At 50.6% G+C, this 25,005-nt stretch overlaps 3 protein-coding genes across 25 annotated transcripts in view; 1 reads left to right on the top strand and 2 right to left on the bottom strand.

Moving 5' to 3' along the window:
* The window catches only part of LOC117065702 (protocadherin gamma-C4), a 181,706-nt gene extending 161,060 nt beyond the window's left edge, over positions 1–20,646 (top strand). For 17 of the 20 annotated variants that reach the window (XM_033180879.1, XM_033180873.1, XM_033180865.1 and 14 more), the window contains exons 2-4: positions 933–991; positions 13,077–13,165; positions 18,620–20,644. In XM_033180879.1, the coding sequence (XP_033036770.1) occupies positions 933–991; positions 13,077–13,165; positions 18,620–18,846 (375 nt within the window). In that variant the 3' untranslated portion in view covers positions 18,847–20,644. Of the gene's footprint in view, positions 1–932; positions 992–13,076; positions 13,166–18,619 lie in introns of all 20 variants that reach the window. The other 3 variants (XM_033180878.1, XM_033180870.1, XM_033180885.1) reach the window with 1 other exon arrangement.
* On the bottom strand, positions 7,093–7,671 carry LOC117065708 (ragulator complex protein LAMTOR5). Its single transcript, XM_033180891.1, has one exon. The coding sequence runs from the start codon at positions 7,648–7,650 to the stop codon at positions 7,375–7,377; it is 276 nt and encodes a 91-aa protein (XP_033036782.1). The 5' UTR covers positions 7,651–7,671; the 3' UTR covers positions 7,093–7,374.
* Positions 20,647–22,714: 2,068 nt separating the features above from the next.
* Positions 22,715–25,005, bottom strand: part of DIAPH1 (diaphanous related formin 1) — a 106,999-nt gene continuing 104,708 nt past the window's right edge. For 3 of the 4 annotated variants that reach the window (XM_033180861.1, XM_033180862.1, XM_033180863.1), the window contains one exon: positions 24,566–24,693. In XM_033180861.1, the coding sequence (XP_033036752.1) occupies positions 24,566–24,693 (128 nt within the window). Of the gene's footprint in view, positions 24,694–25,005 lie in introns of all 4 variants that reach the window. The other variant, XM_033180860.1, reaches the window with a different exon arrangement.

The raw sequence follows: 25,005 nt of genomic DNA, 5'->3' as shown, positions 1-25,005 counted from the left end.
GAGATGGCTCTAGGAGTGCTCCATGAGATTGTGTGATGGGATAACACATCCCCTGGAAAGACCAGAAGGGACTGAGGAATGAAGTGGCTGGCCCGAGCCCCCCACCTTCAGCTAGGTGAGAGATGGCTACAAATCAGCCCCTTGGGAGCCCTGGAGACTTAGCTGGTCCTACTTGGAGGTTATGGGAACTGAATCCCTCCCCCCTGCATCCCTTCCATTTTTCTCCGTCTCAGACAGAGCAGCCTTGTTCTCTTCTCCTTAGTCACAGACCATTGTCTGGCACAGAGTTCCAGGGGTGAGAAGTGTCCCGGGACTTGGATGCCATGCAAAGGCCCAATCTGGCATGACTCCTAAATTAATAATGTCTTTAGCTGTGGGAAGAGATCCTTGCGAGCCAAGGACCCGGAGAAGGTGTCCCTGTGAATGTATCACTGCACAACCTGGCACCAAAAGGGTTACCAGGAGCAGCAGCCATCTTGCTGCAGAGGATGCTTTGTTCGCAGCTGAGGAGTTGAATAAACTCATTCTAGGGCTGGTGGAATTATCATTGAAAAGCCTCCTCTGCCACTTTAGGGGAATTTCTCTGCACCTCTTCCCCCAGTTCCACAGAAGATGCCTTCAGTCCTTGAATTTTGGCTCAGGAGTTCTGACTCTGGGGGCAGGGAGGAAGGGGCCATTTCTTTAGGAAAGGAGTCTGAGCTTGCTCACTGTGGTCACATGAAATGTGATTTATCTCTTGGTTTCTGGTACCTCAGACCTCTGAGACCTGAGGTGTATTTTGTCTTTGGAGATGAGTCCACCCCGCCCCCTCTTAGCCCATTTTCTTCTCTGTGCCCACTCCCCTCCTTCTCTCCAGACCCATCCCTAGGGGCTCGGGTGACATTCTAATTTCTCACAGGTACTCAGCCCCTCTCCCTCTGTTTTCTCCACAGCAAGCCCCGCCCAACACGGACTGGCGTTTCTCTCAGGCCCAGAGACCCGGCACCAGCGGGTAGGTGACTGATTCTCCAGCCCACCCTCTTCTCTGCCGCATTTTCTCAGGGATGATGTGGGAGGAGATGGGGGAGGGCTCAGCATTTGCTACAAATGGCTTCTCCCTCAGTTTGAGATCCCAGGGAGGTCTTGGTGTGTGGGGGGCTGGCACACAGACCCCAGAAGGAAGAGGCGACTGCTCTGACTGTTCAGGAAGCTCAATTCACATGCTTGCTCCTTCCCTCCTCCCCACGACCGGCACCTTTTCCTATCCCCTGAGGGCACTGTGGAACCAAAGGTGGTCTTAAGCTGGTCTCTGGGTGAAAGCGAGGCTTTCTATGCCCATGTACTGCCTAACTCCCTCCTCTGAGTTGAGCTGTGCTCCATTCTGACCTGGGGCTCAGGCAGAAAAACATTTGACCGGAGGATGCCGTCCGCAGTCAGCACCTCCTCCAGAGCCTCCAGAGCCAAGGCTGATTGGAGCCTGGGGAGAGTGGAGGCAGCACAGCTGGAGGTGGGACTGAGGAAGGACTGGGTGGGGCATGGAGCAGGCCTCCCTCATCCGGCTGCTCCTCCCACTGTCCTCTGCCCCTACTCGTCCTGCCCTCTCCGTCTGTGGGGTCTCTGTATCTCTGCCCCTTTTTCTTGAATTTCTGTCTTTGCCACTTTCTCTTGCCTCTGGGTCCTTCCCTCAGTCTCTATCTCGCTTTGCAATCTCTGCCTCTCCCTCTCTTCTCCATCTCTGTCTTAGCTTCGGTCTTGATTGCTGCACCTCAGCTTCAGTCCCTTTCATTTGTCTACTTGCATCGATCTGTGCCGCCCACTGTGCCTGCCATGGCATAAGTGCTCAATTAACGTGGAGTGAGTGACTACATAGGACTCTTCGTCACTTTCTCCTTCTCTATCTCTGCCTCCCTGTCCTTGTCCTGGACCTCTTTTCTGTTTCTCCTTTCCCCATTTCCTAGCGCCTTGTGTTCTTCTATCCCCAGCCTCTATGTTTCTCGGTCTGTCACTATTTCTGCTTTCCTCTCTGTTCTCAGCCTCACTGCATCTCTTTCTTTGCCTCTGTCTCTGTATATCTCTCTGTGCCTGTTGTCTTTTTCTGCCTCTTTCTCTGTTACTCTTTCTTTATCTCTCTTTTTATTTTATCTCGTCTTTTTCTCTGAGCCTCTGTCTCTTCTCTCATTTTTTTGTGCTTGTGGGCAAGCCAGCACACACAACCCCCCACCCACCACCCACCACCACCACCACCCCGCTCTCTTCCTTCCCTGCCCCTCACACACTGAGCCTTTGATCACAGCTCTCCACCACACACCCTCCCATCCAAGCAGCCCCAGCTGCTCATTTCAATCTGGTATGAATTCCTGCTGAGACAGGAACCCCCTGCGGGCTGAAGGGGAGGGAAACTTCAGCAGAACGATCTTCAGTTGGTCTGAGCAGAGTGGGATAGGCTGTGGGCCAGGCCTCCCAGTTAGAAGTCAGGAGCCTGGAGGAGTCTCAGAGCCCACGGAGAGAAGCAGGAGCTTGGGCCACCTTACCCTACCTCCTCAATGGTTGAGTACTTGCTGTCCACATTTGCCAAGTTGCTACAGATGCTGAGCTTCCAAGAATCCTCTCTCCCTATCCTGCAACCAACCAAACCCTTGTTGCCACAAGGACCCAGGAGCCCTTGGTGTATGGCAGAGATTCCAGCTCCTGGGCATGCACAGTCCTGTCACCCGTTTTAGGAACGCAAAGTGCTTCTTAGAAGCCCCCTAAAAAGCAGCAGATCAAAAGGCTTGGGCTGCCCTTGCCCTTCCTTTGACCCCAGCTGTTGTCCTTCTCCCTGCCGGCCTTGCCAATCTTCTCATAAGTTATCCATTAAGCCATTAATGTATTCATTCATTCATTTATTCAACAAATTTTTTTTTTTTTTTTTTTTTTTTTGAGACGGAGTCTCGCTGTGTCGCCCAGGCTGGAGTGCCGTGGCACGATCTCAGCTCACTGCAAGCTCCGCCTCCCGGGTTCACGCCATTCTCCCGCCTCAGCCTCCGAGTAGCTGGGACTATAGGCGCCCGCCACCTCGCCCGGCTAGTTTTTTGTATTTTTAGTAGAGACGGGGTTTCACCGTGTTAGCCAGGAGGGTCTCGATCTCCTGACCTCGTGATCCGCCCGTCTCGGCCTCCCAAAGTGCTGGGATTACAGGCTTGAGCCACCGCGCCCGGCCTATTCAACAAATATTTATCGAGCATCTACTATGAGCTAAACATTGGGCTATAAGAGTAAACAAGTAGGCTGTTACCCCTGTGCCAAACATTGGGCTATAAGAGTAAACAAGTAGGCTGGGCGCGGTGGCTCACGCCTGTAATCCCAGCACTTTGGGAGGCCGAGGTGGGTGGATCACGAGGTTGGGAGATCGAGACCATTCTGGCTAACACGGTGAAACCCCGTCTCTACAAAAATTCAAAAAATTAGCTGGGCGTGGTGGCAGGTGCCTGTAGTCCCAGCTACTCAGGAGGCTGAGGCAGGAGAATGGCGTGAACCTGGGAGGTGGAGCTTGCAGTGAGCCGAGATTGTGCCACTGTACTCCAGTCTGGGCAACAGAGGGAGACTCCGTCTCAAAAAAAAAAAAAAAGAGTGAACAAGTAGATGTGATCCCGGAACTCACAGGCCTCCAGGCCAGCAGTGGAGACAGAAAATTTGCAACAAGTAAAAAAAAAAAAAAGCCTGGGCATTGTGGCCCACGCCTGTAATCCCAGCACTTTGGGAGGCCAAGGTGGATGGACCACCCCCACAAGGTGGGGGTTTGAGACTAGCCTGGCAGCCAACGTGGTGAAACCCCATCTCTACTAAAAATACAAAAATTAGCCGGGCGTGGTGGCAGGCACCTGTAATCCTAGCAACTTGGGAGGCTGAGGCAGGAGGACTGCTTGAACCCGGGAGGCAGAGATTGCAGTGAGCCGAGATCATGGAAAAAAAATAATCTAGCTACAAATCATAGTAAGTTCTGAGAGGCAGAGAACAATGTGAGTGTAATGGGGGGAAGATCAGGGAAGGTTTCTAGGAAGAGGTGACATTGAGAAGTTCTAGGCCATTTATGTTCCCTCTACCTACCTCCACCCCAAGCCATACACTGACTTTGAAGCAGAATTCACTGTTGAACCTGGAAGCCCCACCAACTGCCTCTCATGTGTTCTCTGGGATGAGCACCTTACCTCTGCCTCAACTCCCGTTTCATCAGATGAGAGGCTTAGTGGCCTGGAATACATGTGGGAGCTCTTGGAAATATGGAGGAGAAGGTGCGGAACCTCTCTCTCTCTCCTCTCTTTTCTTCCTTAGTTAACCTGTGGGGGATGCAACAGACTTTTTTTTTTTTTTTTTTTAACGGAGTCTTGCTCTGTTGCCCAAGCTGGAGTGCAGTGGTGCAATCTTAGCTCACTGCAACTTCTGCCTGCCAGGTTCAAGTGATTCTCCTGCCTCAGCCTCCCAAGTAGCTGGGACAGCAGGTGTGCACCACCACGCCCAGCTCATTTTTGTATTTTTAGTAGAGATGGGTTTCGCCATGTCGGCCAGGCTGGTTTCAAACTCCCCGACCTCAACTGATCCACCTGCCTCAGCTTCCCAAAGTGCTAGAATTACAGGCATGAGCCATTGACCCTGGCCACATTTTTGATTCAGTGGTTCCAAAGTGGTTAATATGAAATAAGCACTAGGATCTAGTCCAGTAACTTCAACTTCACTCCTTCATTCATTCAACAAATGGTCAGTGAGCACTTTCTGTTGGCCAGGCAGTGTTTTTGATGTGGGAGGCCCCTGCCCTTCAGGAGTTTACAGTGCATTGAAGGAGACAAATATTGACCAAATAATTACACAAATAAATGTGAGACTGAAGCTGTCATGGTGCTAGGTAGAATTGTATCTGGTGGTGTGGGAGTATAATAGGGATTTGATTTAGGGAGGAGGAGGACATCCTGGAAATGAAGTTGTGCTGAGATCGAAAGACAAATACAAATTAACCAGCTGAAGAAAAGAAGGAAGAGCATTCCAGATGGTCAGGCACACCAGCTTCAAAGCAGGGCTAGTGTTGAGTTCTTCAGTAAACTTAGTTCAAGTTCAAGCCAGCTCTGGGTCACACTGCCTACGCAGAAGGAAAAGCATTTCAAATGGGAAATCCTACGCAAAAGCCCTGTGGTGAGGCCTCCTGGGATCAAGGGAATGGCAGGGAGTTTTCTCTTTGCTGGCCTTGGAGTGAGGGGATGAAGGTTCCTTTCATTCAGTCTAACCCTGGTTCCAGTCTTCTGTTGATGCCCTGCCTCACTCCCTCCCCACCATCTTGCCCACTGCCCTGCAGCCTGGTCTGGTCAGACACACCAGCTTCAAAGCAGGGCTAGCGTTGAGTTCTTCAGTAAACTTGTTCAAGTTCAAGTCAGCACTGGGTCACACTGCCTAGACAAAAGGAAGACGACCTGGCCAGGCGCCTTGGCTCACGCCTATAATCCCAGCACTTTGGGAGGCTGAGGTGGACGGATCACCTGAGCTCAGAAGTTTGAGACCAAACTGGCCAACATGATGAAACCCCATCTCTACTAAAAATACAAAATATTAGCCAGGAGTGGTGGTGCGCACCTGTAGTCCCAGCTACTCGGGAGGCTGAGGCAGGGGAATCGCTTGAACCCAGGAGGTGGAGGTTGCAGTGAGCCGAGATCGCACCACTGCACTCCAGCCTGGATGACAGAGCGAGACTCCATCAAAAAAAAAAAAGAAAGAAAGAGAGAAAGAGAGAAAAAGAAGAAAGAAAGAAAGAAAGAAAGAAGAAAGAAAGAAAGAAAGAAAGAAAGAAAGAAAGAAAGAAAGAAAGAAAGAAAGAAAGAAAGAGAAAAGGGAAAGGGAAAAGAATGAAGAAGACTTACATTCTTAAGTCTCTGTTTGGCACATGCTTCTCCTCCCCACCACTATCCCTTCTCAGGTCATCCTTTGGGTGTCTGATCCCAATAACTGTTGTCTCAAGCTCTGAGCCCAACAAACCATTTCCCCCTTCTTAGGCTGTAACCCAGGCCCTGCCCTGCAGCTGTCCCCAGCCTCTGCACAAAGAGTCTCCATTTGGTCCCCATCCTGTTCTCTGATGGCTCCACACTACCATCCCTCCTCCTCAGAGAGACAGTATCCCTGCTGTCTCTCAGTTTGGGCAGTCATTCAACAAACAAATAGCGACTTAATTTTTTTCTGCTTATAAAACAGTACATGCTCGTTATAGAAACATGAAAAATAGAAAAAAATTAAACGGAAAACCACCCATCATTTTACAATCTAGGGAGAACCACCACCAACTACAATTTAATATGGAACATTTGAAATATGTACAAAAGTAGAAAGAATGGTGTCATGAACCTGTATGATACCACTATCCAGCTTCAACTAATGCCTTATCTTGTTTCACCTATATGCCTACCCTTATCCTCTCCTTGGATTTTTTTGAAGCAAATCTTGACATCCTGTAATTTCATCTTGGTCTCCACCATCTTTAACAGATTATTTTTTTTCTTGTTTTTTTTTTTTTTTTTGAGGCAGAGTCTCGCTCTGTCGCCCGGACTGGAGTGCAGTGGCCGGATCTCAGCTCACTGCAAGCTCCGCCTCCCGGGTTTATGCCATTCTCCTGCCTCAGACTCCCGAGTAGCTGGGACTACAGGCGCCCACCACCTCACCCGGCTAGTTTTTGTATTTTTAGTAGAGACGGGGTTTCACCGTGTTAGCCAGGATGGTCTCGATCTCCTGACCTCGTGATCCGCCCGTCTCGGCCTCCCAAAGTGCTGGGATTACAGGCTTGAGCCACCGCGCCTGGCCTGTTTTTTTTTTCTTTGGAGACAGAGTCTCACTCTCTCGCCCAGGCTGTGGCGCAATCTCGGCTCACTGCAGCCTTCACCTCCCAGGTTCAAGCAATTCTCATGCTTCAGCCTCCTGAGTAGCTAGGATTACAGGTGTGCACCACCACATCCAGCTAATATTTTGTATTTTCAGTAGAAACAGTGTTCACGATGTTGGCCATGCTGGTCTTGAAATCCTGGCCTCAAGTGATCTACCCTCCTTGGCCTCCCAAAATGTTGGGATTACAGGTGTGAGCCACCTTGCCCTGCCAGATGATTCTTTTTTTTTTTTTTTCCTCCAAACAGATTTATTGAATATAGCAAAATTCTATATACAAAGTGACCTGGACCTGCTGCTTCAAAACATGATCCTTTCTTACTAATATCTTAATAGTCGGTCCATAGAGCATTAGAAAGCAATTGACTGTTAAATAAATAGAAAAGTGTCCAATGCACATTAAATGAATGGCCTAACTACTGGAACTTTAGTAGTTCTATAAGGTAATTAACATAGGTAGGATCGAGTTCCTGTGACAGGCTGCTGAAGAACAGATATGAGGTGTCAAGAGGCCATTTTGTGCACTGCCACTGTGATGCCATCATGTTTCTGGATCATAATGTTCCCATTATCTGATTCTAGACACACCACAGGAATATCAGTGGGGTCAGAGGTTAGCTTAGCTGCTTGCTGGGCTAGAACAGATATCACTCCAGCGTGCTCAGCTGACAGGGTCCCACGGCAACCTAGATTAAGTACTTGTGAATCTGTGCACAGGACTCCAACAATGGAGGGATTCTTCATTGTGTCTTCCAAGTGCTGCTCCAAGGTCGCCTCCATCCCACCCACCGACCACCCTGACCCAGATGATTCTTATATAAGGTCCACATTTTATATTTGACTGAATGTCTCTTAAGTATCTTAAGCTCTTTTAATGTAAAAGACTCCCCCTCCATCTTCCATTTTTGCAGTTTATTTGTTGAATCCTTACCTTTTCATATGTATCTTTCTAAACTTTTCTTTGTGTAATGAAAGAACATGCACAAGCTTCATTTTTTAAAAATCTCATTTACCTAAATAAATTGTTCACAAACTTGTCACACTTTTATGTGACACTTTATTCACATATCAAGAACTGTTATTCCCAGTCATATGGTACATTTCCTACTAGTTTTTTAAAAATAGCAGCTGAGGCCATACTGTCTGTCAGAATTATAGCTTTTTTCTTCTTTGCAGTGTATCATGAGAATTTCCCCATGTCTTTTAGAATTCTTCCCAAGTCATTTGCAGAGTAACTCCTCATATGAATATACATATTATTTTGCAGAATAAGTCCTCATATGAATATACATATTATTTTTCTAATGCTAATGGGCTTTTGCTACATTGGAAAACATACACATCCATTTACTTTTTTTTTTTTTTTTTTTTTTTGAGATGGAGTCTCACTCTGTCTCCAGGCTGGAGTGCAGTGGTGCCATCTGGGCTAACTGCAAGCTCTGCCTCCCGGATTCAAGCGATTTGCATGCCTCAGCCTCCTGAGTAGCTGGGACTACAGGCACACGCCACCACACCCAGCTAATTTTTGTATTTTTAGTAGATACGGGGTTTCACCGTGTTGGCCAGGGTGGTCTCAATCTCAAGCTCGTGATCTGCCTGCCTCAGCCTTCCAAAGTGTTGGGATTACAGGCAGGAGCCACCGTGCCCAGCCTCATTTACATTTTAACACAATTAAATTCAGGCTGTTGTCAGGGTGACTTCCTAGATTTCTCAGTTTTTTGAGCATGATGTAGGGAGTATTTTATTATAGCCCAGTCTATGGGATATTCCCTTATACACACACACACACACACACACACACACACCCCACACTCAATAGGGCAAGAACCGTATTCATCATCTCTTAAATTCTAGGTCCTGTCACAGGTCACTGCTTGGAAAATGGTTGACTAAATGTAGCCCATTTCTTCCATTTTTACTTTTCACTATTCCCCAAATCCTGGAAGAGTCCCTTATATCTGCTGCTGGGGCTCCAAGGCCTCCGTGCTGAAGCCCAGTACGTTGTTGTGTATAAGATCATAGGCCCTGGAATCATATTAGGCTGTCTTTCAGGCTGCAACTTTACCAGTTCCACCTGTGTGACTCTGGTATAATCTCTCAACCTCTCTGAGCCCTGTTTTCATCTGCTGGAAAATATAGATAATCATAACACTTACCTGCAGTGTGGTTCTGAGTATAAGAAAGACAAACATATTACCCAGTCAGCTTAGAATAGGAAGCTCTCAGTAAATGGTTAAAAAAGAGGTCTCTCTCCCTCTGCTCATCTCTTACCCAGCTTCACAGAGTTGGCAGCCCACCCACCTGTTTGGCCCTCAATCTTCAACCATTTCCCAGGACTCCTCCTTACACTCCTGACCATCATGGTTCCAAGCCCACTTTTCCACTCAGCTTTATTCCCTCAACACCACTGCCCCCCATGACAGGTCATCCTCTTAACCTCTGGCATCTGGTCCCGTTGTCTCCCTGACAACCCCCATGTTCTCCTCTCTGCAACCCCTCCCTGCTTCCCTGCTCTCCCTACTTTATTCCCACTAACCCCCTTCACCTGGGGCTGAGACCACCTGGCCTTGACCCTGCACCCTCAGCCAGGCCCACAGAGAGCTCAGTCGGGCTGGAAGTAAGGACCCCAGATATTCAGTTGAGGAATTTAACATTAATACAATAATATAGAATCCACCAGCAGATTTTCATAAATGTTCTGTGTGTTCTTTTATCCTTTTTTTCTTTTTTTTAAATCCAGGATTTCATCAAGGAGCATAGATTGCATTTGGTTGTCACGTCTTTTCTCTCCTTTAATCTGGATCCGGCTCCCAGTCTTTTTATTTTTTTAATGACATGGATATTTTTAAAGAGTCCAGGCCAGTTGTCCTTTAAAATGTCCCCTCACCTGGATTTGCTGGCTATTCTCTGATGGTTAGATTCAGATTACACACCTTGGTAGGACTACTTCCCGCAGCATCACACTGGGACATCACACTGGGACTCATCTAACGTCGGCTTGTCCCAGTGTCAGTGATGCCGAGTTTGTTCGCGTGGTGAAAACAGTGTCCCAAATCTCTCCATTATAAAAATGTTTTTATAAAGATATTTTAAAATATTTGTGATTAATAAGTAATCTGTGAATGAGATTTTTTGAGATAGGCGGCATCCCTTCATGCCATTTTAGTCTTCACGGATAATCCTTGCCTGTATCTGTTTTTACATCAGTGATTACAAAGCAGTGATTTTCTGTCATTCCTTCTACATGTATTTGCTGGTATTCTGAAAATTACCTGGACAATTTCTTCAGATTTAAATTCATTGTCTTTTCCTCTCAGGGAAGCCTGGACTGGCTGAGCTGCCTAACCCTGCCTCTTTTTTTTTTTTTTTTTTTTTTTTTTGAGAGGGAGTCTCACTCTGTTGCCAGGCTGGAGTGCAGTGGCAACCTCCACCTCCTAGGTTCAAGTGATTCTCCTGCCTCAGCCTCTCAAGTAGCTGGGATTACAGGCATGTGCCACCACACCCGGTTAGTTTTTTTTGTTTGTTTTGTATTTTGGTTGAGACAGGGTTTCACCATGTTGACCAGGATGGTCTTGATCTCCTGACCTCGTGGTCTGCCCGCCCCTGCCTCTCTTCATACCCTCTGGTAGCCCCTGACACAGCCCATGGCAAGTGTCACAACTGCAATTACTGTACTGTGTAATTATTTAAAATTAGCCTCTCCGTGCCCACCATGAGCACCGTAAAGATGGACAATTTCTATCATATCCACAGCCATAACCCCAACACCTAGCTCTGTGTCTGGTACATAGTAATTCCTCAAGAAATAATTGTTGGAGGGGTGCAGTGACTCACACCTGTAATTCCAGCACTTTGGGAAGTGGAGGCGGATGGATCACGAGGTCAGGAGTTCGAAAGCAGCCTGGCCAATATGGTGAAACCCCGTCTCTACTAAAAATACAAAAATTCGCTGGGCATGGTGGTGTGCGTCCGCCTGTAGTCCCAGCTACTCAAGAGGCTAAGGCAGGAGACTCATTTGAACCTGGCAGGCACAGATTGCAGTGAGCCGAGATCGTGCCACTTTACTCCAGCCTGGGTGACAGAGCGAGACTCTAGTTGAAAAGAAAAGAGAAGAAAAGAAAAGAAAAGAGAAATAATCGTTGAATCAATGGAAACAAAATTACAACTCTTCCCACTTTTGGGAAGGAGAATTGAGAGTCCTGCTTTCCCCTTCAACCCTAGCTTTATGTTTGTTGTGATGGTATAGAGGTCACACACGGCAGCCTGTGTCTGTTCGTAGGCTGAGTTCATCTACTTAAGGATGGGGAATCCCAGATTGGGCGAAACCAAAAGCAGGGACAGACCTTGGAAAAATTGTAAAGCAGTTCTTGGTTGTGCTTACCCACCATGACAAAATATGCACACACACATACACACACACACATTTTCATGCCTTCAAGGCCTACCCTACAGCCTTTCCCATGGTGCCAAACCCTTCTTATTACCTTACAGTCATTTAACTGTCTCTGCTGGCTTCTTCCCATTCATTCAAGCGACAAATATTTATTGAAACACTTCTCTGAGCCAGATGGTGCCAAACAGTTACCTAAAGGGCAGACTGTGTGTGCCAGGGTTGTTTCCCGCCAACACTCCCCTGCAAATTGAAATAATTTCATCCTTGGAAATTCAAAAAAATCATGGAAATTATCACTATGGGAAAAATCCAAGCAGAGCTGAACCTTCTAAGAAGTAGAGTTCTTCTTATGGTTTAGTATTTTTTAAAATTATGAATCTGGCCGGGCGCGGTGGCTCAAGCCTGTAATCCCAGCACTTTGGGAGGTCGAGGCGGGCGGATCACAAGGTCAGGAGATCGAGACCATCCTGGCTAACACGGTGAAACCCCGTCTCTACTAAAAAGTACAAAAAACTAGCCGGGCGAGGTGGCGGGCGCCTGTAGTCCCAGCTACTCGGGAGGCTGAGGCAGGAGAATGGCGTGAACCCGGGAGGCGGAGATTGCAGTGAGCTGAGATCCGGCCACTGCACTCCAGCTTGGGCGACAGAGCGAGACTCCGTCTCAAAAAAAAAAAAAAAAAAAAAAAAATTATGAATCATTTCGTGTTTTTTCAGCACTTGGAGTTTCTAAAAGTCTCAATGAGGTCCAAGTGCTAGGCTTTGTGCTAGGTGCTTCAGTAGGAACCAGGCGGAGTCCCCGCCTCACAGAAGTCAGCATGGTGGAGGAAGAGACAGGCACAACAACAGTTGCAGTGTGACTAGTGCCATGTGGGGCAGCCGCTGGGATGGGAGTACAGTGGAGGCACTGCCCAGTCTGAGTGGATTCCCTCTGATACATTTTATTCGTGTCACCATGGTAAGTGTTGGGGGACTGGCATTCTAGGGAACACTATCTGCCCAGGATTCACAGCAAGAGGGAACTTGAGGGATAGGAAAGTGCACCTTGGGAAAAGTTTGATGATAGAGTGTTTGAGAGTGGGATGGGGGGCAGGGGTTCTTGTAAAATAGGAGGGGCAGGTTCTTATATGGCCGTGGATTTTACTCCTTGAGGGCTTAGGAAGCCATTGAATTTTAGAAATTTCTTCTCCCTGCTCCAGGGTCTCTTGGGGCCTCCTACATCTCCCCCTAGGTACTTCCTAGGTCCCCACTTTTTCTCTAGCTCTGGAACATTCTCTTCCATTTCCCACCTTTACAGTTCTCTGGAGAGGGTTTGATCTTCCTCACTGTGACAGGAAGCCAGGCTCTGTCATGGTGGGTGGGGGAATGCACTATGTTAAATGCATCGGACCAGCCTGGCCAACATGGTGAAACCCCGTCTCTACTAAAAATACAAAAATTAGCCTGGCACAGTGGCAGGTGCCTGTCATCCCAGCTACTTGGGAGACTGAGGCAGGAGAATCGCTTGAACCCAGGAGGCGGAGGTTGCAATAAGCCAAGATCGCATCATTGCACTCCAGCCTGGATGACAGACCCTGTTTCAAAAAAAAAAAAAAAAAAAAAAGCATTGGAGACAGCAAAGAGCCAGTTGGGGGACTGACTTGTGGGATTCTGGCTTCTGAAGGACTGTAGAAGTGCCTCCTACCTTGCTGACAGAAGAAGGTCTTGGGCATGGGGTAAGGTTAGGGTACTAGGTTTGGGAGCCCAGGGAGAGGACAGGAGGGGCACGAGCTGTGCTGGCCTGGGAGTCTGTGCTCACCATCCTATTCTCTCTCCAGCTCCCAAAATGGCGATGATACCGGCACCTGGCCCAATAACCAGTTTGACACAGAGATGCTGCAAGCCATGATCTTGGCCTCCGCCAGTGGTGAGTAGTGCCAGTGCGCGTATGGAAGGGTGGGAGACCAGGGGTTCTGGGGTGCTTCTCACAGCCACCATGCCCGCGGACTGGATATCAAACCTGTGTAGTTTCTCCAGATCTTTCGGCAGGTCTGAGAGGACCCATGATTCCAAACGTAAAGCCTGGAATTGTGGCTAAGGAACAGCAGAGGGATTGGGGGTCCTGGGATGCCCAGAGGAGAGCGAACAAGGAAAGACTCATGGAGGGAATAGTGGTTACAAGTCTAGCTCTGGAATGGGACAGCGTAGCTCAGGTCCTAAGCTCTGCCACCTACTACTACTATCTTTGGGACTTGGATCAACTTGCTCAATCTCTCTAAACCTCAGTTTCTTCAGTCTAGAAAGTAGGGACAGGGACCCCAAAGGGTTGTTGTAGAGATTAAATGAGATGATACCGCAAAGCATAGAGTTCTGGGCCTGGCGCTTAAAAGCCCTCAAGCAGTGAAAGTGGGTGTGGAAATCCCCAGCAGAGAAAACACCTCCTCCTTATGCGAGGCTCTTCTTTTGCTGCCCCTAACTCCAGAGTAGGATTCTGGTTTTCCCATAATGTTGACTAAGGGCTTCCTTTGTAATAGAGATTCGGCCAATGGTGGCTGTCCCTGAAGAGTCACTAGGGCCCAGAGCAGGGGAAGAAGAATATCATTCGTCCTTAAAAGTACAGGCCTGGGCCAGGCGTGGCGGCTCACGCCTGTAATCCCAGCACTTTAGGATGCTGAGGTGGGCAGATCATGAGGTCAGGAGTTTGAGACCGGCCTGGCCAACATAGTGAAACCCCGTCTCTATTAAAAATACAAAAAATTAGCCAGGCATGGTGGTATGCGCCTATAGTCCCAGCTACTCGGGAGGCTGAGGCAGGAGAATCGCTTGAACCTGGGAAGCGGAGGTTGTGGTGAGCAGAAATTGCACCACTGCACTCCAGCCTGGGCAACAGAGCGAGATGCTGTCTCAAAAAAAAAAAAAAGAGCATGGACTTTAGAGGCAGGCCAATCTGGATTCAAATCCTGGCACCACCATTTAGCAATGAGTCCATGGGTAAGTTATTAAACCCCTCGGTTTCACTTACTGTTAATGGGCACAGTATTAACGGATCTCATTGTTAATCTCAGGGCCACATGCAAGTTCCTCAGCACGGGATTGGCAGAGAGTAAGGGCACAATATATTATTATCTTTGCTGACCCAAACCCATTTTTACTGGGTAGAAAGCAGAATTAGAATAATGCCTGTTAATAAAGACTAGCTTCTGGACCAGCAAATCCTGGGCTTATAAGGAGGCTGGCAGAGGATCAAGGCATTGCCCTATATCATGAACTGATAGCCCTGCCCTCCAGCACGTCTGGAGGACTGGTGGGTAGAGAACCAGGTGCAATCACAAGAAGCACCATCATCACACCTGCGCACACGCTAAACAAACTTTAAGGGCCTCCTGTCAATGACTCCTCTCAATAGCTCTGCAAGGCAGGTCTGATTTCTCACATTTGACAGATGAGAGAACCACGAAGGCACTTGCCCCAGGGTCCCCAGTTTTGAGCTGCCAAGCTGAGGTTCTAACCTGGCTCAACTCCCAGGTTTATACTCTTTCTACTATAGGGAACATGGCTGCCTTTGGCTCCAGCCTCGGCTTCTCTATCACCTGAGCAGGACTAGAGGCTAATCTCTTCCTCAAGCTCTGTTTTATTCTTCCAGATCAGGTTTGCCAGATAAAATACAGGATGGCCAGTTAAACTTGATTGTCAGATAAACAGCAAGCACTATTTTAGCATCAGTCAGTCTCAAATGTTGCATGAGACATAATGTACTAAAAAAAAAAATGCTTATTGTTTACCTGAAATTCAAATTTAACTGGGAGCCCTGTGCTTTTATTTACTAAATCTGGCAACTCTAGCCCAGATGTCTTCGAGGTTAAGTGGGGCCAGGCCTGTGGTTGACGGAAGGACAGAGAGGTGGCAGGGACTGCTGGCCTCCTGAGGCAGAGCTGTCCCAGGTCTGGTGGGGCTATGATTCCAGAGAGGCCAGAGACTGAGTATGAAAGTGGCAGGCGGCTGGGTCTGAGGAGACGCCAAGTTGGGCTCTTGAGGGAAATAAACAGGTATATTTAGCTGTTGTGGCCTTGCGCCGTGAGGCCAGGAAGCAGCTTTTTAGCCTAAATCCAGATGTTCAAAACAGAAATGAAATCAGTATTTATGGCCCCAAACCCTCCAAGCAAGTCATGCAGCTCATTCCCCTGTCAAGGCCTCCCTCCTTTGGCCCACACAGGGCCTGACCCTCATCTGAGCCTGCGCCCTGGGAACGGACCCTGGGGGCGGAGGTGGTGGGTCAGGTCCTGCTCTCACTTTCACACCCGCTTCCTTGCCCTGAAACCAGAGAGGTTCCTGAAGTCCAGCCCAGCCAGGCCTGTGGGGCTGCTGAGGGGGGTTAAGTAAGAGGGAAAGTAAAAACCCACACTTGGGAGGAGGTTTTTAAAATAAACATCTGGGGGGAGGGATGCTCTCAAGGAGGCTGCGGTTTGCAGCTCAGCCAGCTGTGTTCCAGCTAATCAGGCCTCCCTGGGCTACTCTGGAGTTGCTGCCTCAGCCCTGGGATAGGGTGGGTTAAGAGGACACAGGGAGGTCAGGGAGCTGGGAGCTGAGTTTCCCTGAGTAGAGGCTGGCACAGGAGAGGAGGCATCACCCCCACCTTGTCCAGGCCAGAAGATGTCCAGCTTCTTGGGGCTCTCCTAAGTCTGCCTCTCCGTGGACCAAGAGAAAATCCCGCTCCTTGGTGGGCCTTGGGGGGAGTGGAATGTAGAGGGAGGGGCACTGGAGACCTGACTCTACAGAAGGTCAAAGCTGGCAATCTAACTTCTTCCCCTCAGATTTATAGATGGGGAAACAGGCTTGAGCCATGCAGAGCCTTGACCAAGCTCACACAGTTCCTTAGTGGCAGAGCAGAGCAGATAATTCTCTTTCTATTATATTCTGTATTTCCATATCTTCTCTCCTCCTGGTCTAGCCACACCTCAGGGCACCCCCCCACGAAGTGGGTGGGGGATGGCTTTGTCACTTTCACTCACTGGGGTGCTACTCAGAGGTCTTGGGTGCACGTAGGACGTGGGTGGGCCGAGCTTCTAGCTACTCACTCAGGCCCTTCCTGTCATTCTGTTTCTGCCTCCCTTCTGCCTGCTTCTCCGTGTTCCTCCTCATTCTTTTCTGTGTGCAGGGAGACCACACCCCCCACCCCGCTCTTTCTCTGGCGCCTCTGAGGTCTCCCCTCTAGCCCCTAAATCACTCTGGAATCCTGGCTCTTTGAAGCCAGATCTGGGCCCCCCTCCCCTACCCCTTCCATCCCAGGCTGGGAAAGGCTGGAAGAGGCTGACGGCTGGAGGGGAGGGGGCGGGGCGGTGGCGGACCTGGCTCCCTTTTGGAGTTAATTAGGGAAAACAGAGAAATGTCAGCGGAATGAAAGAGCTGGGGGGTGGGGGCGAGCTGGGGTAGGAGAGGAGGAAGTGGGCAGCTGCTCCCTCCCATTCAACCCCTCTCCCCCGCCCCCAGAAAGCTCTCAGCTCCGGGGATTTGCGACATGAAATGGAGGCTGTAGAAGCCTGAGCGTTGGTGCATGAAGAGGAAAACCGAGACGCATCCCGGCTCTCCCCTCCCGTGTGCCCTCCCCCTCTTATGCCGGCTTGAAAATATTTCCTGTCTCTCTATTTCTCAATCTCTGGTTGATGTCCCAGGATTACTCAGCCTCTCCGGCTTTAGTCACTCTCTCTACTCGCTCCCAGGGTCTAGGGTGGGAGCAGAGGGAGCCTGGGAGGGAAGTTCTCTTGCCAGCTGGGCCTGGGCTAGCCTGGGCATCCCTGAGGTTTTAACTGTCTCCCAGCCACAGAGGATCTCAGGGCCTTCAGCAGCCAGCCCCAAGGAGTCAAACTCCTGTTTCCTCCTCTCCCACCCCCGACCCGGTCAGGGCAGGTGAAGGGTAGAGGTGACGGCATGCTGGATGATGTTGCTGATGTATTGCACAGGATGAAACGCCATCTCATTTAGTCCTCACAGCAACCCTGTGAGGTAGGCAAGTGCCTCTCAGCCTTCACAGTGCATACAAATCAGCTGGCAACTCCCAGAGGCTGCATTCTAAACAAGTTCCTGGGTGATGCTGAGCCAGGGCCAGAATGTGGACTTCTCTGGGCCCCAGTTTCTTCTTATGTACAGTGGGACATTGGGCCAGAGGTGCTCTCTAATGTTACCTGGCTGTGACACTCTGAGCCTGTGTGTAAAGTGTCCCTGAGATATCTAGTCCCCGAGATCATCATCTCCTCAGCTTCATGGAGCAAGGCTCTTCTCCATCTTCTCTCTGCCTCCTATTCACTCAGAGCAGGGATAAGGTCCAAGCTGCTGGTGGTGCTGGTGACTGACTGTCCCTTCCAGCATGCGCTTAGGTACACTTGGGCCTGAATTCCCCTCTAACAAATGCTGCCTGGTATGGCCTTGGTCCTTCTAAGCCTTGGTTCCCTCATCTGTAAAATGGCGGTCGTACCACATACCTGGCTGGGCTGTTAGGTAGAGGTTACAGTGATTGTGCATGTGAAGCATCCGGCAGAGTGCCTGGCACACAGTAGGTGCTCAAATGCTGTTTTGAAATACAAAAATTAGCTGGGCTAGTGGCGTGTACCTGTAATCCCAGCTACTCAGGAGGCTGAGGCAGGAGAATCACTGGAGCCCAGGAGGCGGAGGTTGCAGTGAGCCGAGATCGCGCCACTGCTCTCCAGGCTGGGCAACAGAGCAGGACTCCATCTAAAAAAAAAAATGCTGTTTTGAAATGGAGGCTTGGAAGAGCGCTTCCTTCACCCCCACCCCACACAATTACTAAGAGAACTACTGAATCTCTACTCCATGCCAGGCCTTGCTTGGCAAAAGCTAGGGGCATGTACAAACCATGGCTCCTGCCCTCCAGGAGCCCATGGTCTAGTGTGGGAGTCAGAGGCTCCCTTGAGAAAGGCCAGGGCAAGGAGCTGAGAGCCTGTGTCACAGCCCTGAGAGAAATACTAGCGAATGTATTTTGAGCACTTAGATCTACCAGGCACCATTTTAGGTACTTTACATACATTTTCTTATTTAGCATTCACTAAAACCACAAGAGGTGGTTACCATTATCATCCCCATTTTGCAGATGAGAAAACTGAAGTGGCATAGAGAAGTTAGGTAGACTTGCCCAGGATCACAGTGAGTAAGGAAAGGAGCTAGGAATCAAACCTAGACTTTCTCACTCCAAAGCCTCTTAACCTCTACCCTCAACTCTTGTGAAGAGAGACTCCCTTGTATTCCCAGCGTTCGGCATGGTCAGGGCCCAGGGTGCTGTGTAGGCATTCGTTAACTGCTGGGGGTATAAGAGAGTGACTGTTGAGGACCCTAAGTTTAGCTCCCACCTGATCTTCCTCTGTCTCTGCAGAAGCCGCTGATGGGAGCTCCACCCTGGGAGGTGGTGCCGGCACCATGGGCTTGAGCGCCCGCTACGGACCCCAGTTTACCCTGCAGCATGTGCCCGACTACCGCCAGAACGTCTACATCCCAGGCAGCAATGCCACACTGACCAATGCAGCTGGCAAGCGGGATGGCAAGGCCCCAGCAGGTGGCAATGGCAACAAGAAGAAGTCGGGCAAGAAGGAGAAGAAGTAACATGGAGGCCAGGCCAAGAGCTACAAGGCAGCCTCCCCCCAACCAGCCCAGCTTCTCCTTACCTGTACCCAGGCCTCAGAGTTTCAGGGCTCACCCCCAGAATACTGGTAGGGGCCAAGGCCATGCTCCCCTTGGGAAACAGAAACAAGTGCCCAGTCAACACCCACCCCCTTACCCCCCGGGGGTTGAATATGCAAAGGGAGTTCTGCTGGGAACCCCCATCCAATCAATTGCTGTACCCATGGGGGTAGTGGGGTTAGTGTAGACACCAAGAACCATTTGCCACACCCCATTTAGTTATAGCTGAACTCCTCCATCTTCCAAATCAATCAGGCCCATCCATCCCATGCCTCCCTCCTCCCCACCCACCTCCAACAGTTCCTCTCTCCTGAGTAAGGTGGTTGGGGTGTTGAAGTACCAGGTAACCTACAAGACTCCTAGTTCTGAAGAGTTGGAAGGGTATCATGACCTCTTGGCCTCTCCTTTGATTCTCAGTCTTCCCCCAAAGCATGGTTTGGTGCCAGCCCCTTCACCTCCTTCCAGAGCCTGAGATCAATGCTCAAGTTTTGGAGGACATGGTCACCATCCCCATGGTACTGATGCTTGCTGGATTTAGGGAGGGCATTTTGCTACCAAGGCTCTTCCCAACGCCCTGGGGACCAGTCTTCTGTTTTGTTTTTCATTGTTCCACGTTCCCACTGCATGCTGTGATTTCCCCCACCTCCTCCTCAAACAAGAGACTCCACTGCATGTTCCAAGACAGTATGGGGTGGTAAGATAAAGAAGGGAAGTGTGTGGATGTGGACGGTGGGGGCATGGACAAAGCTTGACACATCAAGTTATCCAGGCCTTGGAGGAGGCTCTGTATGTCCTCAGGGGACTGACAACATCCTCCAAATTCCAGCCATAAACCAAGAACTAGGCTGGACCCTTCCCACTACATAATAGGGCTCAGCCCAGGCAGCCAGCTTTGGGCTGAGCTACCAGGACCAATGGGTTAAACTGGCATTTCAATCCAAGGAAGCTCAAAGCAGGTTTAGGACCAGGTCCCCTGGAGAGGTCAGAGGGGCCTCTGTGGGTGCTGGGTACTCCAGAGGTGCCACTGGTGGAAGGGTCAGTGGAGCCCCAACAGGAAGGGCGGGCCAGCCAGGCCATTTTTGTCCCTGGGTTGGGGAGGCAAGGAGCTAGGGCAGGGACCAAATGAACAGAAAGTCTCAGCCCAGGATGGGGCTTCTTCACAGGGCCCCTGCCCTCCTGAAGACTCAGTCCTTCACCTTGCCAGGTGCCATTTCTATTCCGTGAAGGCCACTGCCCAGGCCCCCGGTGCGCCCCCTAGTGGCCATAGCCTGGTTAAAGTTCCCCAGTGCCTCCTTGTGCATAGACCTTCCTCTCCCACCCCCTTCTGCCCCCGGGTCCCCGGCCATCCAGCGGGGCTGCCAGAGAACCCCAGACCCGCCCTTACAGTAGTGTAGAGCCCCCTCCCTCTTTCGGCTGGTGTAGAATAGCCAGTAGTGTAGTACGGTGTGCTTTTACGTGATGGCGGGTGGGCAGCGGGCGGCGGGCTCCGCGCAGCCGTCTGTCCTTGATCTGCCCGCGGCGGCCCGTGTTGTGTTTTGTGCTGTGTCCACGCGCTAAGGCGACCCCCTCCCCCGTACTGACTCCTTCTATAAGCGCTTCTCTTCGCATAGTCACGTAGCTCCTACCCCACTCTCTTCCTGTGTCTCACGCAAGTTTTATACTCTAATATTTATATGGCTTTTTTTCTTCGACAAAAAAATAATAAAAAGGTTTCTTCTGAAAGGCTGAACGTTTCTGTATAAGCGATGGACGCTCCTGGCATGTGTGCATGAAATGATGAGCTGAGGTGGGTGCTGGAAGAAGGACGGAATCGGGAGGCGACTTTGTGTCCTTGCGCATCTAGATGTTTCCGAATTGCGCTCGCGTGTGTGTGTATGTGTGTGTGTGTGAGAGAGACTGTGCAATATGGCTGTGTATGCTTGCAATGCCGTTGTGCCTATGAGACAGTGTGCGATTGACTGTGTACACAGCTTGTGGATCTGTGTACCGTGTGCCGCTGTGTGATCGGCTGGCGGGTCCGCTGTGGGGTGGGGATCTGAGTGCGGCGTGTCAGTGTGCAGTTGAGTGTGCAGTCTACGCTTGCGGCTGTCTCCAGGCAGAAGAGGAGACCCCGGCGTGGGCGGGGGCGGGTTGGCGCGGGGAAAACGCGTTGGGGAAGGGACAGAGAACGTTTCCGTAGTTCCCGCCCCTTCCCGACTAAAATTACCTACTCGAAGCGCCCCGGAGGGCTTCACGGGAGGAAGGTAGACTCTCCTTTGCCCCCGCACCCCCACCCCCACTGCCTAGGGGTTTTGGGAAAGCCGCGGGAGTGGAAGGGAATGCGGGAGGCCATTCTTCGAAAACCAAGTCTGCCGCTCGAGCCTCAGTTTCCCCACCTGGAATTCGCCTTCCCTCTGACATCTCCGCGGCGAAGCCTAAGAAATTGGTGGGCTCATCCTTTTCTTGCGGGGTCAAGGGGACTGAAAGGGCGTGCAGGAAATGAGATCCCTCGCAGTCTCAGCTCCCCTCCCTCCTTCCTCTCGGTGCTGTTCCACTCACTAGCCTGCCCTCCCATCTCCCCGCCCCCTCCGCCTGCCTCCTCGAAGCACTGTGGGATTCCGAGGTTGCTGCAGCCAGAGAAGCTGCAGAAAACACGGAGCTGGGGGTGGAGGGGGACTTATAAGGGGAACTACCCGGAAGGACCCAAGAACGCAGACAGAGCCACTGGGGTTATCTGACCGGACAGCGAGGGTATGCGGCTTCCTCCACGCTGCGGAGCCTCCCAGAGCCAGGTCACCCACTCTGGCAGCTCAAGTCTGTTGTCATGGAAACCAAACCTTCCAACTTAAGAATCTGGGAGCGACTTTCTAGCGTGGGAGAAAGGGTGGTGTGCAAGGTTGCTGAGATGGAAGCAAGGTTTTGTTACTCAGAGCCAGGCTGTGGAGGGGCGGCGGGGTGCTGGGCGCCTGGGTTCTATTCCAGGCACAGCAGCAGACTGGCAGAGCGCGTGAGCAGCTGTGGCTGGTCCCCTAATTGGTATGTGTGCCTATATAGCTCTGAGCCAGAAACGCGTGGCCTCTGGGGGACAGGAGGGAGGCGGCAGGCAGCCCATCCCCACACCTTAGGCCATACTGGGGAAGCAGCTGCCCAGGCTCCAGGTCTATTTAAAAGGCTTTTATTTCCAGTTTCAGAGCCTGCCTGAATGGGTTTGTGGTCCTCTCCAGGCCCCTCCCTGTCTATCCTGGGCCTGCTCATTGCTGGTCTGGCATTTTTGTGCAGGTCATAACACGCTCAGACAAGTATGGCTCCAAGTGGCAAGTCATCTGGAGCATAACCTCGGGCTCCCAACCTCTGCTGGGCAGGCTCAGGTTTCTACCCCAGGGTAAGCCCCTCTACTCTGGAATGTGGTCTGTGGCCACCAACAGAGCAGAGGGGATGGGAAAGTGGGAGTCAGATGCTTCCCTCAGCAAGAGACACAGGTACTGCCAGGAAACCTTGTGTGACATCTGGGAACATGAAAGGTTACAAGTGAGTTCCAAAAAAGGGCTCCAAGCCAAGTAGCAGCAATGTTGAAGAGTCAGGGAGCTGAACCGGGCGCCCACTCCTTTACTGTGGCCAAACGGCCCTGAGGTGAGCTCTGGTGGGGTAGAAGCAACCATCTCTAGCCCAGTGCCCAAGCAAAGTGTCTGGCACCGTTAGCTTTTTCACAGTGATTTGTCAGGTCAACCAGGGATTTGACGCAGGAAAGACTAGAGGAGCCTGGACTACAGTGAAAAGAAAACAGCTCAGAAATTCACACAGGAAGCTGTACTGCAGCACTGTTTCAATGCTTTATTGACAGTTGGAAACAAAACCAACAAACTGGAGGTGATGACATCCCAGAAGCCTATGAGGCAAGGGAAATAGGTTTGCATTTTGTCCCCCACACCTCTCTCTCTCTCTTTTTTTTTTTTTTTTATTAAATGCATCTTAGCAAAAGTAGATTAAAAAAGAAAGGGTCAAAGCCCCAGATGTCAGTGAGCAGGGAGGAGGTGACTCAGGGGAGCAACAGACACCCTGCATCAGAGTCCTCCCAGGAATAGGCCAAAGGAGCAGCTCTTGCTCCTTTACACACAAGCGCCAGCAACCACAACCCTCCCTCCTGGCAGTAAGGCCTCACCTATAGTTGTCCTCATGCTTCCTAAGCTCTCTCTTGCTCTAACAACTCTAATTTTGGGCCAAGGCCAAGAGTGCCATTCTTTCTTCCTAGCTGGGGATGAAAAGCTGAGAGGGGCATAAGGACGGCAAAGTGTCACCCTAAGCCAGAAAACTGGAGCTTCCTGTGGTTGGGGACACCAAACAGTTCAGTGTGCCCTCCCACTTCTCTTTGAGAAGAGAGCTGGGGTACAGTGTATGAAGGCACTCCTGGTGCCCAGTTCCCCAGAATGTCCAGTTAGCATCTGCACATTTGGCTCGATACATTTATACATTTATAAAAAACTCTGTGGTCTTAGAGCTCCCGCTCTCAGGCCTGGTCCAGCTCAACCAGAGAAGGGGTTCCTCCTGTGTCGGATTCCCTGGGAGAGAGGATCTGCCTTGGACTCAAGGGTCCAGAAGGTCCAGGGGCATATTCAGGATTGGGCCTGTGAGGAGAAATCCCAGGAACTCTGGAACCTGCCACCAAAGCTTCTTACATTATGGAGGGGAAAGGGGGAAGGAAGAGTTTTCTTTAAAAAAATTTTTTTTCCATACAAAAATAGATCCATTTGCAAAACAATTTCTCAGCCAGGAGGCTCCACCTCCCATTTCCTTGTAGACAGAGGGTGAGGTGTTGCGATGGTCACAATACAACCCATAGTCCAGATGAGATGCACCAAAGCTCGGGGAAGGCATGAGGAGGGAAGGTGGCTCAGTAGCCTGGGGTTGGTGCAGAGGGTCCGCAGAGGCAAGGGCATAAAGCATGGCAGAGGCTGGGGGCAGGTCCCACACTGCTGCTGTGCCCTGCCTGCCTGCCCACAGGCTCTGTCTGCCCTGGGCCAGAGCACAACAGGGAAAGTGGTCCAGATCCTTTGCTTTGGAGGCCTTTCCCAGGAAGGTGGGGTAAAGGTGGGATTTGCTCCCAGCTTCCTTAGGAGCAGCTCCCAGTGCCATACCACTAATAATAAATAACCACAGCCAGGAGAGGGAAGAGCAGAGATGACAGCAATGAAAGGAGGGATCTGCCCAAAGGTTTACAAGCCCCATGCTGTTCTCAGGGCCAAAGAAACCACAAAAGAAAAGCACAGATCCAGCAAGACTGACCTGGGGGGAAAGCCCATTAAAAAGTCAGGGCTGAGAAAAAGCAGGCTGGGCCTTGTCTGAGATGAGGCCCTCTGAGTAACAGAGAGGAGACAGGGTTAAGGCAGCAAACATGGACCCTGCTTTGGTAATACAACAGCCAGGGCTGGCTGGGCTGGGCTCAGGCCTCCCCCACACTGCCCTTTCCTTCTGGCCTCCAGGCAGCTGAAGCTGTATGTGATGTTGAGAGAGGAGCAGGCCAGAGAGAAAGATAGGGTCAGGGTGGTGGGAGTGGCCACCCCAGAGGAATATCCCCTTGAGCCTTTAGGCACATGCTGCAGGGCAGGACAGTCTGCCACTCCGCTGAGGAGCTCCCGCCTCAGTTTCCGCCGTCACAGGACCCACATTAGCTTGCACGGCCAACCAACTCCTTGGCTTCCTCAAGGATTGTGGGGAATGCCTCACTCTTCTTAGACACCTTGGCAGGAACAGCAACCATGGCATCGTCCTTGGCACACACGGCCTTCCTGTTGGCTGCAAGAGAAGATGAGAGATTCTGTCCATGGAAGGCCTCATTTCTAATTTCTTTCAAACTCTACAGCAGATAATCAGTCGTAAGCCATGCAGACATGACTACGTTGGTCAGTTCATAGAGGGCTTTACTCTAAAGAAAGAGGGGCAGAGATCCAGCATGTGGAATATATTTTTGGGTGGCAAAGAACGTAAGAGAGTGTGGTGCAATGGGAAAGCAAGCCTTGCCCCCTTGCTGCCCTGTGTGAAAATAGCACAAAAGTTTGAACACAGCTAGACAGAGAGAACTGGGTTGAAATGTTAGCTATGTGACTT

This window comes from Trachypithecus francoisi, unplaced genomic scaffold, assembly GCF_009764315.1.
Source record: "Trachypithecus francoisi isolate TF-2019V2 unplaced genomic scaffold, Tfra_2.0 Lachesis_group2, whole genome shotgun sequence".
NCBI classification, from domain to species: Eukaryota; Metazoa; Chordata; class Mammalia; order Primates; family Cercopithecidae; genus Trachypithecus; species Trachypithecus francoisi.
The sequence above is the reverse complement of the archived record's forward strand: the minus strand, read 5'-3'. Positions and strand labels throughout refer to the sequence as shown.

Excerpts from the sequence above, each read along its gene's own strand:
- LOC117065708 (XM_033180891.1), bottom strand. The coding sequence starts at position 7,650 with ATGGAGGCGACCTTGGAGCAGCACTTGGAAGACACAATGAAGAATCCC.